Here is a 13,540-nt window from a genome sequence, read left to right as displayed (position 1 = left end):
TTCCCTTAAAACATTCACTACTATAAGCTCTTATTCATGAAATTTTCAAAGAATGTCAAGCAAACCAGAGAAACAACCCATATGAAGAACAGTATAAGCTGTTGCAGCGCCTCCAACAGCATGCCTCAAGAACTGCAGGACCTTTAGAGCACAGGGCCATGGGGGGTTTGATCAACATTTTTTGAGGTTTAAAGTCTGAAAGTCTGAGGATTCCTGTACAGCACCTTGAGTTCTGCAGACGAAATTTGCCTTTTGAACTTTATACATTTTAACTTCTGCACCAGTGATTCTATTACTGTAAACATGCAAGTTATAATTTCGGTGCAGAAACATCAACAGAAATAGATATGTTTAAGCTTTTCTCTCTCCTCTGCCTTCTCATTTCTGTACAGTCCAGGGCATGTTTGTTAAAAGGGCCCGTACTTCAAAAATGCAAAAGAGTTTCAGTCACACATGTTTCAAAACAAACTAAAGGTCACTTGACAAACTTCCTTGGACAATGAAAGATAGGCTATTGTTGGTAAAATATTAGATGTTCAACACTATTAATCAAGAGTCATGGTCTCTGAAAAGAATAAAATAGTTCTCAGGATTCAATTTGAAGCCAGATTCCACTCAGATATTTAAAAACAAAGACATCAACAATGAAGACTGTAATAACTGAAGATGTTTTACACTGTTCCCACTATACCAAGTTCAAACATCCCTCAAATCTAGTTCCCCTCTCCCCACCTCTATCACCCTTTACCCCTTCCAGTCCATTGGTAATGTATACTGTTACCAGTGTGTTCCTGCTGAATCACAAATCTTCTCATTCAATATCCTGCCTAGAAAGTTTAAACTGTGGCCCCAGTGATTTTTAGGGTTATGCTCTAACTATCAACCTTATCTTCACCACACTGAACTTCTTATTGCCTGTGACCCAAATATATCTTGTACATTCTGACCTTTGCCCATCAACCAGTTCCCTGGTACATTTCTACTCAGGCCACAAAAAACGCAGTTCAAATGTCACCACCTTCTTCATGAAGCCTTCCTGACTTCCACAAACAAAGCTAATCTCTCCTGGCCCTACAATCCTACAGCACTGTGAAACTATCACTCTATTTCACTTTATCCCAGTGCACTGAAGTCACTGTGGTTTCCCCATCATTTCATCCCCCAATGAGACTGTGACCTTCTCAAAGAAAAGACTAGGCCTGAGGATGGGAACCCACTGGGTACTCAAAGACAGTATGAGACAAAAATGAAAATATTACTCTTTCTACTGTGCCTTCAGCCCAAAGTTTCATAATTGGACAACTGAAATTAGACAGAATTTTACTAAGCATTCCTGTCTTACCCTCTACTGTACCCCAATGCCATATCAACCAGAGTGTCAGCCACACTCCGGTTACATCCCACTGCAGCAAGAATAAACACTTGAAATTGAGCCGCATCATGTAGTTCTTTTGGAAACTGAAGTCATGAAGATATAAGTATTGGCTCAACCATAAACAGATGGCTAACCTCAATGAATCTTTCTTCAGTAGGGCCTGCCACACAGAAGGGCTCCTTACACCATATCCCAACATGAACTGAACTGAGACCAAGCTTCAGGTACTGAAGACATGCTAGTGAAAGTATGCTGTTTACAGTCTTCCGTGTCCCCAGTCTAATCCCCAGCAGGACAAACTGAAATAAACAGGTGTGCACATGCCATACTGAAAATGATGGAAGAAAGAAAGATTTTCCCTTTTATTATCTTAGAAAATCAGAATGTGTGTGGCTTGCTCTCTCACTAATTATTCAGTTTTTAGTCCTGCTCTCTCATAAACCTAATATTAACTTTGTTTTTACCAAATAAATGTATACAGTTGAAACCATGACTACGGCTATTTCTCTAAGACAGCATATATCATTTTGGAGCCCTATCTCCCTTCCCTTTCTCTCCTCAGCAATGTGTCAATAACCCCCAGACCACCTAGCATGCTGACAGAATCTGTATCAACAACATACAGGGTTTAAAAAAAAAAGTAAAGGAGACTGAACATGTTCAGTGCAGCTTTAGATACAGTGCTCATCCAGGCAGAAAACAGTGTGTCAATTCTGTGCCCGAGACTGCCTAAGCAAGGGGGACAGTGAACAGAATCATCCCTGCCCTCAAGGAGCTGACAGTCCACCAGAGAACAGGGCTATTCAAATAAAAATAAGCGGTGGTCCCAGGGAAGGCTGGCAGATTAAAGAGCATCCCACTGTCAGCAGAGGCAGAAGGCTATGCTAACACGCCTTGCTGTCACCAACACCCCAAACACTGTTTGCCAGCCGTGTAAACTCAGTGATTTAAAGTCTGCAACCCTCAGAATAAGAAGTTTTCCAGAAAGTCAACATGGTTCTGGGAGTCAATTTTCCATAACCATGCCAAACAATTTTTGGTGTCACAAAAGGCCAAACATAAGGAACCCCACCTGAGTTTGACTTCAATCCTTGAAGGTGGCAGAAAGAAATCAATAACAAAGCCCAACACTTACCACATAATAAAATCTTTTTGCAAGGGTATGTATGAATATTATTTTGGCTACAGCTGCAGTTCCATACAGACAAACGGAGACATAGAAGTGGTTATACCATGAGAGGGACTGTCCAATAAGGGAGATGAACACTGCTATAATGAGAACTGTAACCAAGCTGGTAAACCAGCTTATCAGAGTGATGCCAAGTCCACAGAAGAAGTCCTTTGTGTAGGTAGCAGCTGACGGAGAGAAAACAAGAGTAGTGATCACTGTCTTTATCAAATCAATTTCACAACCAGTTAGTAGAATTAAAGGAGCAAACATTAAAACAAAATTTAACACTATAATTGAAAATATTAAAATTTCCTAGGGGTAAGGTTTGTTAAACATTACAACAAGGAAAGTATCAGTGAATAAAATTCAAGTATGAACATTTGCTGAGAGTCTGTGGGTACAAAGGACCCAAAGAGGTAAGTCTTCAGGAGAAGTTCAGCTATATTCCTGACTGGGAAAGGGAGTCATCTTGATTTTTATCACCTCTGGAATGCTTTGTGTATTGAAATAACAGCAAAAATGGAAGGCAGAGTTACATATAAAGTCTTACCAAAAGAAACTTAACACAGGAAGAGAAGCAGCATGAGAAAATAACCAGTGATTAAGGAATATTTAAATCACTGCTAAATATCTGACCTGCTAACAGCACACACTAACTTAAGACTATAAAACAGTTCAAGCAGAAGCAGACCAATTTAACTAGAAGCAGTTCATTCATACTCCAGAACAGGGTGCTACGGGCCTGCAATGTGGACACTTTTTAAGGGACTCTTCACTAAAAGTCAATCTTTACAAACCATTTTCTACAAGCTTTTGAAGTACTTCCATGAAGTGCATAAGTACATAAAAATTGCATGCTTCACCAAGACTAAAAGTATAATGAGCATATCACCCTGATACTCATTTAGAAATTTCTTCAGTTCAGTTGCTCAGTTGTATCCAACTGTTTGCAACCCCATGGACTGCAGCATGCCAGACTTCCCTGTCCATCACCAACTCCCAGAGCTTGCTCAAACTCATGTCCATTGAGTCAGTAATGCCATACAACTGTCTGTTGGATGTCGTTCCCTTCTCCTGCCTTCAATCTTTCCCAGCATCAGGGCCTTTTCCACTGAGTCAGTTCTTCACATCAGGTGGTCAAAGTATTTAAGTTCCAGCTTCAGTATCAGTCCTTCCAATGAATATTCAGGACTCATTTCCTTTAGGATTGACTAGTTTGATCTCCTTACAGTCCAAGGGACTCAACAGAAGAATCTTCTCCAATACCACAGTGCAAAAGCATCAGTTCTTCGCTGCTCAGCTTTCTTTACGGTCCAACTCTCACATCCATATGTGACTACTGGAAAAACCACAGCTTTGAATAGATGGACCTCTGTCAGCAAGGGAATGTCTCTTCTTTTTAATATGATGTCTAGCTTTGTCATAGCTTTTCTTCCAAGGAAAAAGCGTCTTTTAATTTCATGGCTGCAGTCACCATCTGAGTGATTTTGGAACCCAAGAAAATAAAGTCTGTCACTGATCCATTGTTTCCCCATTTATTTTCCATGAAGTGATGGGACCAGATGCCATGATCTTAAGTTTTTTGAATGTTGAGTTTTAAGCCAGCTTTTTCACTCTCCTCTTTCACTTTCATTAAGAGGCTCTTTAGTTCCTCTTTGCTTTCTGCCATAAGGGTGGTGTCCTCTGCATATGTGAGGTTATTGATATTTCTCCCAGCAGTCTTGATTCCAGCTTGTGCTTCATCCAGCCCAGCATTTCACATGATGTACTCTTCATATAAGTTAAATAAGCAGGGTGACAATATACAGCCTTGACATACTCCTTGGTCAATCTGGAACCAGTCTGTTGGTCCATGTCCGGTTCTAACTGTTGCTTTTTGATGTGCATACAGATTTCTTAGGAGGCAGGTATGGTTGGCAGAGGTATTCCCATCTCTTGAAGAATTTTTCCACAATTTGTTGTGATCCACACAAAGTCAATAAAGCAGAAGCAGATGTTTTTCTGGAACTCTCTTGCTTTTTCTATCCAACGGATACTTATTGGCAATTTGATCTCTGGTTCCTCTACCTTTTCTAAATCCAGCCTGAACATCTGGAAGTTCTCAGTTCATATACTGTTGAAGCCTCACTTGGAGAATTCTGAGCATTACTTTGCTAGCGTGTGAAATGAGTGCAATTGTGTGGTAGTTTGAGCATTCTTTGACATTGCCTTTCTTTGGGATCAGAATGAAAACTGACCTTTTCCAGTCCTGTGGCCACTGCTGAGTTTTCCAAATTTCCTGGCATACTGAGTGCAGCACTTTCACAGCATCATCTTTTAGGATTTGAAATAGCTCAACTGGAATTCCATCACTTACACTAGCTTTGTTCATAGTGATGCTTCCTAAAGCCGACTTGATTTCAATTCCAGGATATCTGGCTCTAGGTGAGTGATCACACCATTGTGGTTATCTAGGTCATTAAGATCTTTTTTGTATAATTCTTCTGTGTATTCTTGCCACCTCTTGTTAGGTCCATACCATTTCTGTCCTTTATTGTATTTCTTACAATAGTGTAAATCAAATGTTATTTTTCTTAAGATTTGTAACTTCTTGGAAAGATACAAGAAAAGTGCCAAACAACTTTAGGTAAACTCTATACCCATCCAGTATTGTAGTTTTAGAGGAAAATACTTACTCTTATATTTGGGATGCAGTAATTTCCTTCCCAGGTATAAAACAACAGCCATTACCACCATATAGTTAATTATTGAGCCAACACGAGATGGGTAGGCGATGACAAACAGGCCAAACACATCAAAGAAGACCATGTTTCCATGTTGATACTTAGAAGAAGAAGCCAACATATCAGATGTAGCTAGATATTTAAGAACTGCTAAAATGTTGTCACCTATTAGTAAAAAGAAATGAAAGGTAACAACATTGAATAAACCATCCACTGCTGGAGTCAAGGAGTACCTAGAAAGACTATGAACAGAAACAGCTTTCTACCGTCCTACTGTTCGCCCCAGTTTTTCTTGCTAAATCTGATAAGGTCCATGCCCTCTACGCTGTTTCTTCTCTGCTTTGAAGCTCAGCAACCTGGCCTTCATCCTTTCTCTTCTAGTTATTATAGCTACTCCCTGATCAACTGTATCCTCGCTGGTGACAAACCCAACAGCTATTTCTCGGTCTCTATTCTTTTAATATATACTTAATGTAGCAGACACTGCTCTGACATAGAAATTCAGTGGGGAACCAAGAACCTCAAGAAGCTCTCACACACCAAACAAGTTATTACACATGTATTAAGAATTAATAAGGACTTCCCTGCTGGTCCAGTGGTTAAGAATCCACCTTGCAACGCAGGGCATGCAGGTTCAACCCCTGTTCAGGGAACTAAGGTCACACATGCCATGGGGCAACTCAGTCCTCATGCCTACTCTACTGAGCCCACGCTCTGGAGCCTGTGCCCACAACTGGAGAAGCCTGCATGCCCCAATGAAAGATCCCTGTGTGCCGCAACTAAGACCCGATACAGCTGAATAAATATTTAAAAAAATAATAATAAGGAACGTCAATAATATCTCAATTAAAAAAAGAAACAGTATGGAGAAAGTGCCCTAAGAACATATCAGGGAGACTAGTGGAGTTGGAGAAATCAAGGAAGCACCTGAAGAAGTGAATTTCTAGCTAAAGGATGGATAGGAGCTATGACAGGGGAGAGATTTTGTTTAGACACCTGTGTAGATAAAGGCCCCAAGGAGGGGAAAAATGTCCAGAATGAGGAGCAACAGTATTTTGCAATGAAGCTGGAGAGCGGGCTGAGTCACTGTCAGGCAGAAGCTGGCACCTCAGAGGCCATCATAAGTATCTGTTACATCAATCAATGACTGAGTTTAAACTATAATGAAGAATTGTAAGAAGCTTTGAATGGCTGGCATATCTTCCTGATGCTCATTCCATCCTGGACTTCCTCTTCTTTTCACTGAAGACACCACACTGTCTCACTGTGGGATTTCTTTCATCAGCTCTCCTGCCGCCTTCAAATGCATCTTCCCCTAAGCTCAGGTTTGTTTCACTCTTCCGAAAACCATTTCCATTCTCCAGACTTCTGTGGTTTTGACTGTGCCTTTAATTTCCAAACCCAGATACCCAGTTCTGCCACAGTCTCTAATGGCATATCTACATTTTCATCTGGTCAGTTCACAGACACCCTCTGTCTCGCATCTGACAGAGTTCACAGCCTCCTTCCCCTCCTCACTACTGCTCTGGGAGAGAGCCACCTTCCCATGTCCAATTATGGTCAGTGGTGTCATCTCTCCCCAGCCAGCCAGGCTTTACCCTCTGAGGTCTTCTTTGCTGCCATCCATGTGATTCATCCCTGCTATGTAACCTATCAAGTCTTGTTGAGTTTTCATTCAAAATGTACCTAGTTTTCCACCCTTGCTTTCATGTCTATCTTTTGCCAGCACTACAGTCTAGGTCTTAGTATTCCACACTAAAATTACTGTTGGAACAGCCCTGACTCTTGGCTCTCTCTCCTTGTCTCCCATACACTCCATACTGCATCACCAGACTGACAGCATTTTAAACCATCATTCATTCACATATGCAGGCCTTTAATGATCTCTTATTCCTATAGCATCCGCTTGCTGACTTTTAAAGCCATCTACAGCTTTCTCTACCTCCATACACCTCTGCCTCATTTCCCTCTATGTCTGAAAAATGCAACCTCCATTCACACTGTAGTCTAACAGTCCTCGGCACAAACAAGCCCTACTCACGCAGAGCTCTTACTCGAACAGGCTCTTTCCCACTGTGCCAAATCCCAACTCTTTGCAAGGCTCAGCCTCAGACTCGCCTCCCCTGACTACTACTGATGTCACTGGAAAACATTTTAACTCCCATCCTGACACATGTCCTATATAACTGGCTCACCTGTCCTCACCACCCAACCTTGGATCAATGTAACTTTTCCATACCTGGGCAAGTTGCCCAAATATGTGTTTGTGCCACCTCCAATGTACAGCTTCCATTTTGGCTACATTCTCAATACTCAGCAATGTTTCCATAACCCTAGGTCAACTCCCTTTCAAATTCCTCATAATGAATAGTCTTAGGTTCCTAACTGCTAAACTAGAGTTCAAGGCTAAAATTCAAAGCCTCATCTAACTCCAAAGCCCCACTTCATTCACACCATACACTGCCTCCCTAATGCACAGGACACAGAGTATCTATAGGCTCACAGGTCATCCATAATATTCCATCTTAATATCAAAAGTCTAAATGAGAATACCAACCTGCTCTCTGAATGGAATCTGTTAGAATTCTGTCCGCTGTGTCATACTTGGTGTGATAAATGTATCCATTCTCAATAAAAGCTAAGTCTATTCCTAAGACATACAGAAAAAAAACAAAAGTCATTTTACTTTAAAGATCGACCTCAGTTTAAGGCCTCTTTGTTTAATGTATTAAATTCCTAAAAGACATCAAAGCAGTAGCATGACTGCTTTGTCACATTCATGAAGGAATGATGAAATTCTCACAGAACCTATAGCTACGGTACATAATTCAATATGTAATGACGGGGCATTACAAGTCACACAGCAAGGAGTAGGAATACTGGCATGGGAGGTCATCAAAACTTTACCATCTACATCCTTGCCAGGCCAGAGCCAAATTTTAACTTTAAATACGCTGTACAAGTCCCCAGGGCAGTTGGCAAAGCAAGGTAATGATGAAAAAGACCCCTGAAGGATCTATCACCATCTTTTGGGAATGAAGTGCTAACAGTTGTCCCCTGTTCTGTCACATTGCGGGCCAAGATGACATGTTCTAGAAAAAGGAAGCATTTAAAGTAAATTGGAGTTTAAAAGAAAAGGAGACTATCAGGAACTCTCTTTCAGTGAGTCAGTATATACAGTTCTCACATAAAAATCTGCTCTCAGAAAATGCTGCTTACCCACAAACTTCCAAAAAGTAAGACTTGTTTTTAATTAATCATTGTCACAGAAAAGTCCATAACAATTGACAATACCTGGAATGTTCCCAAAATCCCTGTAGATCCGGAAGTCAGTATCTGAAGGAATGATTCCACTCTGGAAAACCTCCTGAGCCACCACCGAAGCAAATGGGTGTTTAGCTGCTGAGACATAAGCTTGGACCAACCAAGGATTTTCAGGACCTGAAATGAAACATGACAACAATATGAGGTTAATCTGGAACTTTTTAAAATACATAACGTAGTTACTATGGTGATTTGGGGAGATAGGTCAAGAGTTTTGTTTTTTTAATCCTCTTTTCTATATTTTCCAACATTTCTTTGATAAATGTATATGATTCTTTTAAATGAAAAATAACCTTGTGGACAACAAAATTGCTTTTAATAATAATATAACAGCACTATAAAAAGTTTAAGTTTAAAAATGAAAAACTACTCACAAGCCCATCATCCAAAGATAACTATTATCATTTTTATGTCTTCGACTTATATATGACTTATAAATGGATGTGTGTACACAGATGTACTGATAGGGTATATATAATCTTTACATTTCTCTTTCACTTAACGTTGTACTAAACACATTCCTATGTTGCTAGTTATTACAATGATTATTTTAGATATTACAGTGATCATGGTCCAGTGGTTAAGAATCCACCTTTCAATGCAGGAGATGCAGGTTCAATTCCTGGTCAAGGAACTGAGCTCCCACATGCTGCAGGGCAACTGAGCTTGCACACGACAACTAGAGAGCCTGCACGTTGCAGTGAAAAGATGCTGCCTGCCACAACTAAAACCCAAAGCAGCTAAATAATTTTTAAATGATCATTTTAATAACTGCATAATTACTGAATATATCATAAAGTTCCTTATTATTAAACATAACTTTTATCATTATTAACAATTCCACATTAACATCTCCATCATATACAGTTTTCAAATATAGGAGTTTTTTCTTTCAGATAGCAAGATAAATTATATTACTGTCCCCAATTATTCACTGTTCCCTCTCACATAACTTACAATGCCTTCTGTGGAAGCAGCACATACATGAATTGCTTCAGCCAACTGACTGTGAATGGGAGAGACACAGACCCTGAAAAGCCATCACATGGGGTCCACCTCTCCCATTAACTTTGGCCCTGAGATCACTATGTCCCTGATGGGGGCTTCTTCAGCCTGGATCCCAGGATGAATAAGACACATGGAACACAATATCCATGGGACCAGAATGTAACATGAGCAACAAATAAACCTTTGCTGTTGTCATCCACTGAGATTCAGGGGTTGTATATTATAACTAAATTTAGCAAAAAGTTATCTGATGTTGACAGATCAAGTAACTCCATTTCAGAGAATCCAAGAATATTAACATTTTTATAACTTTATAACCAGATAATCATTTGCTTTCCTACAGGGAAAAAAAAAAAAAACATAAATGGTGGAGAATAGAAGGGGTGAAGAAACACTATAGAATCAGATACCTACGTGACCCAGATACTGGAGTTACCAGGCATGAATTTTAAAATAAATATTAATTATTCAAAAACATAGATAATAGCAAGGGCATCACTAGACAAGTACAAACTATTAACAGAGAGTATGTCAAATAGAAACCCTAGAACTGAAAATAATAACTGCTGTTAAGAATTTTCATACATACACAGCTTAATACAAAGGTAAAAACATTTTTTGATTGGGTCATTTATTTTTCTGGAATTGAGCTGCAGGAGTTGCTTGTATATTTTTGAGATTAGTCCTTTGTCCGTTGCTTCATTTGCTATTATTTTCTCCCATTCTGAAGGCTGTCTTTTCACCTTGCTTATAGTTTCCTTTGTTGTGCAGAAGCTTTTAATTTTAATTAGGTCCCATTTGTTTATTTTTGCTTTTATTTCCAGTACTCTGGGAGGTGGGTCATAGAGGATCCTGCTGTGATTTATGTCAGAGAGTGTTTTGCCTCTGTTCTCCTCTAGGAGTTTTATAGTTTCTGGTCTTATGTTTACATCTTTAATCCATTTTGAGTTTATTTTTGTGTATGCTGTTTGAAAGTGTTCTAGTTTCATTCTTTTACAAGTGGTTGTCCAGTTTTCCCAGCACCACTTGTTAAAGAGATTGTCTTTTCTCCATTCTATATTCTTGCCTCCTTTGTCAAAGATAAAGTGTCCATAGGTGTGTAGATTTATCTCTGGGCTTTCTATTTTGTTCCAACGACCCAATCAAAAAATAGGCCAAAGAACTACACAGACATTTCTCCAAAGAAGACATACAGATGGCTAACAAACACATGAAAAGATGCTCAACATCACTTATTATCAAAGAAATGCAAATCAAAACCACAAGGAGGTACCATTTCATGCCAGTCAGAATGGCTGCTATTCAAAAGTCTGCTGCTGCTAAGTCACTTCAGTTGTGTCCGACTCTGTGCGACCCCATAGACGGCAGCCCACCAGGCTCCCCCGTCTCTGGGATTCTCCAGGCAAGAATACTGGAGTGGGTTGTCATTTCCTTCTCCAATGCATGAATGTGAAAAGTCAAAGTGAAGTTGCTCAGTTGTGTCTGACTCTTCGCGACCCCATGGACTGCAGCCCACCAGGCTCCTCCATCCATGGGATTTTCCAGGCAAGAGTACTGGAGTGGGGTGCCATTGCCTTCTCCAGCCAAAAGTCTACAAGCAATAAATGCTGGAGAGGATGTGGAGAAAAGGGAACCCTTTTACACTGTTGGTGGGAATGCAAACTAGTACAGCCACTATGGAGAACAGTGTGGAGATTCCTTAAAAAACTGGAAATAGAACTGCCTTATGACCCAGAAATCCCACTACTGGGCATACACACTGAGGAAACCAGAATTGAAAGAGACACGTGTACCCCAATGTTCATCGCAGCACTGTTTATAATAGCCAGGACATGGAAGCGACCTAGATGTCCATCAGCAGATGAATGGATAAGAAAGCTATGGTACATCTACACAATGGAGTATTACTCAGCCATTAAAAAGAATACATTTGAATCAGTTCTAATGAGGTGGATGAAACTGGAGCCTATTATACAGAGTGAAGTAAGCCAGAAAGAAAAACACCAATACAGTATACTAATGCATATATATGGAATTTAGAAAGATGGTAACGATAACCCTGTATGCGAGACAGAAAAAGAGACACAGATGTATAGAACAGTCTTTTGGACTCTGTGGGAGAGGGAGAGGGTGGGATGATTTGGGAGAATGGCATTGAAACATGTATAATATCATATAAGAAATGAATCACCAGTCCAGGTTCGATGCAGGATACAGGATGCTCAGGGCTGGTGCACTGGGATAACTCAGGGGGATGGTACAGGGAGGGAGAAGGGAGGGGGGTTCAGGATGGGGAACACATGTACATCCGTGGCAGACTCATGTTGATGTATGGCAAAACCAATACAATATTGTAAAGTAATTAGCCTCCAATTAAAATAAATAAATTTATATTAAAAATAAATAAATAAAAGTTGGAGGTTAACAGGAAAAAAAAAAAAAAGAAACAAAGGTAAAAACAGCAGAAGAAAAATGATAGATCCAGAGAATTAAAGCACAAAAGGAAACAGGGATAGAAAACTCAAAAATGCTTATAAGACATATGGGATAGAGTATAAAGGTCTAACATGAGTAACTGGAATCCCAGAGGAAGGGGAGGACGGGAATAGAAGCAATGTTTAAAAGAAGTTAAGGCCAATAATTTCTGAAAACTTATAGGAAACACCACCAAGCTATGAATTCAAAAGGCCCTAAAAAGCCCAAACAAGATAAACATAAAGAAAAACATACTCAGCATCAGGCTCTTTGCTTTTGAATACCATTATCCACCAAAAGAACCAGTTCTCCCTAGAGATGTGCCCAATTCCAAATCTGAGGCCAGGAAAATACTCAAAAGTGAGAACATCTTGTGACAGAAAGGAAGTGCTCAAACACGTCAGAGACGTGTCAAAAGGACAGGCACCAGCTGAAGGGGCTGCCATTGGACTGAACTGGATCAAGTCATGCATTAAAATGGTTATAACATAATATAAAATCCATAAAATAAAACACATGAAAAACACTGAAATAAACACACACACACAAGGGAGCAGCCTTACAAGGAGCTGAGAGAAGAAGAGAAGTGAAAGGCAAAGAAGAAAAGGAAAGATATACCCAATGGAATGCAGAGTTTCAAAGAATAGCAGGGAGAAATGAGAAAGCCTTCTTAAGTGAACAGTGCAAAGAAAGAGAGGAAAACAGAATGGGGAAGACTACAGATCCCATCAAGAAAACTGGAGATGCCAAGGGAACATTTCATGCAAAGATGGGCATGATAAAGGACAGAAATGGCAAGGACCTAACAGAAGCAGAGGATGTGGCAAGAATAAACAGAAGAACTATACAAAAAAAGTCTTAATGACACAGATAAACACAGTGGTGTTGTTCCTCACCTAGAACCAGACATCCTGGAATATAAAGTCAAGCAGGCCTTAGAAAGCATTACTACAAATAAAGCTACTGGAGGTGGTGGAATTCCAACTGAGCTAATTAAAATCCTAAAAGATGATGCTGTTAAAGTGCTGCACTCAACAAGTTAGCAAATTTGGAAAACTCAGCAGTGGCCACAAGACTGGCAAAGGTCAGTTTTCATTCCAATTCCAAGAAAAGCAATGCCAAAGAATGTTCAAACTACCACACAATTACACTCATTTCATATGCTAGCAAAGTAATGCTCAAAATCCTTCAAGCTGGGTTTCAACAGTACATGAACTGAGAACTTCTAGATGTACAAGCTGGATTTAGAAAAGGTTGAGGAGCCAGACATCAAATTGCAACATCCAGTGGATCATAGAAAAAGCAAGGGAATACTAAAAGACATCTACTTCTACTTCATTCACTACGCCAAAGCCTTTGACTGTGTGGATCACAACAAATTATGGAAAAATTCTTCAAGAGATGGGAATACCAGAACATGTTACCTGTCACCTGTGAAACCTGTATGAAGGACAAGAAGCGACA

The 13,540-nt window shown here is 39.8% G+C and overlaps 1 protein-coding gene across 3 annotated transcripts in view; it reads right to left on the bottom strand.

The window, feature by feature from the left end:
* Positions 1–13,540, bottom strand: part of ERMP1 (endoplasmic reticulum metallopeptidase 1) — a 56,090-nt gene that overhangs the window by 22,797 nt on the left and 19,753 nt on the right. For 2 of the 3 annotated variants that reach the window (XM_055578147.1, XM_055578145.1), the window contains exons 5-8: positions 8,564–8,710; positions 7,827–7,919; positions 5,222–5,434; positions 2,511–2,731 (exon numbers count right to left, since the gene is read on the bottom strand). In XM_055578147.1, coding sequence (XP_055434122.1) covers positions 2,511–2,731; positions 5,222–5,434; positions 7,827–7,919; positions 8,564–8,710 — 674 coding nt within the window. The remainder of the gene's footprint in view (positions 1–2,510; positions 2,732–5,221; positions 5,435–7,826; positions 7,920–8,563; positions 8,711–13,540) is intronic. The other variant, XM_055578146.1, reaches the window with a different exon arrangement.

Source organism: Bubalus kerabau, chromosome 4 (assembly GCF_029407905.1).
Source record: "Bubalus kerabau isolate K-KA32 ecotype Philippines breed swamp buffalo chromosome 4, PCC_UOA_SB_1v2, whole genome shotgun sequence".
NCBI classification, from domain to species: Eukaryota; Metazoa; Chordata; class Mammalia; order Artiodactyla; family Bovidae; genus Bubalus; species Bubalus kerabau.
This window is presented reverse-complemented; position numbering and strand designations above follow the sequence as displayed.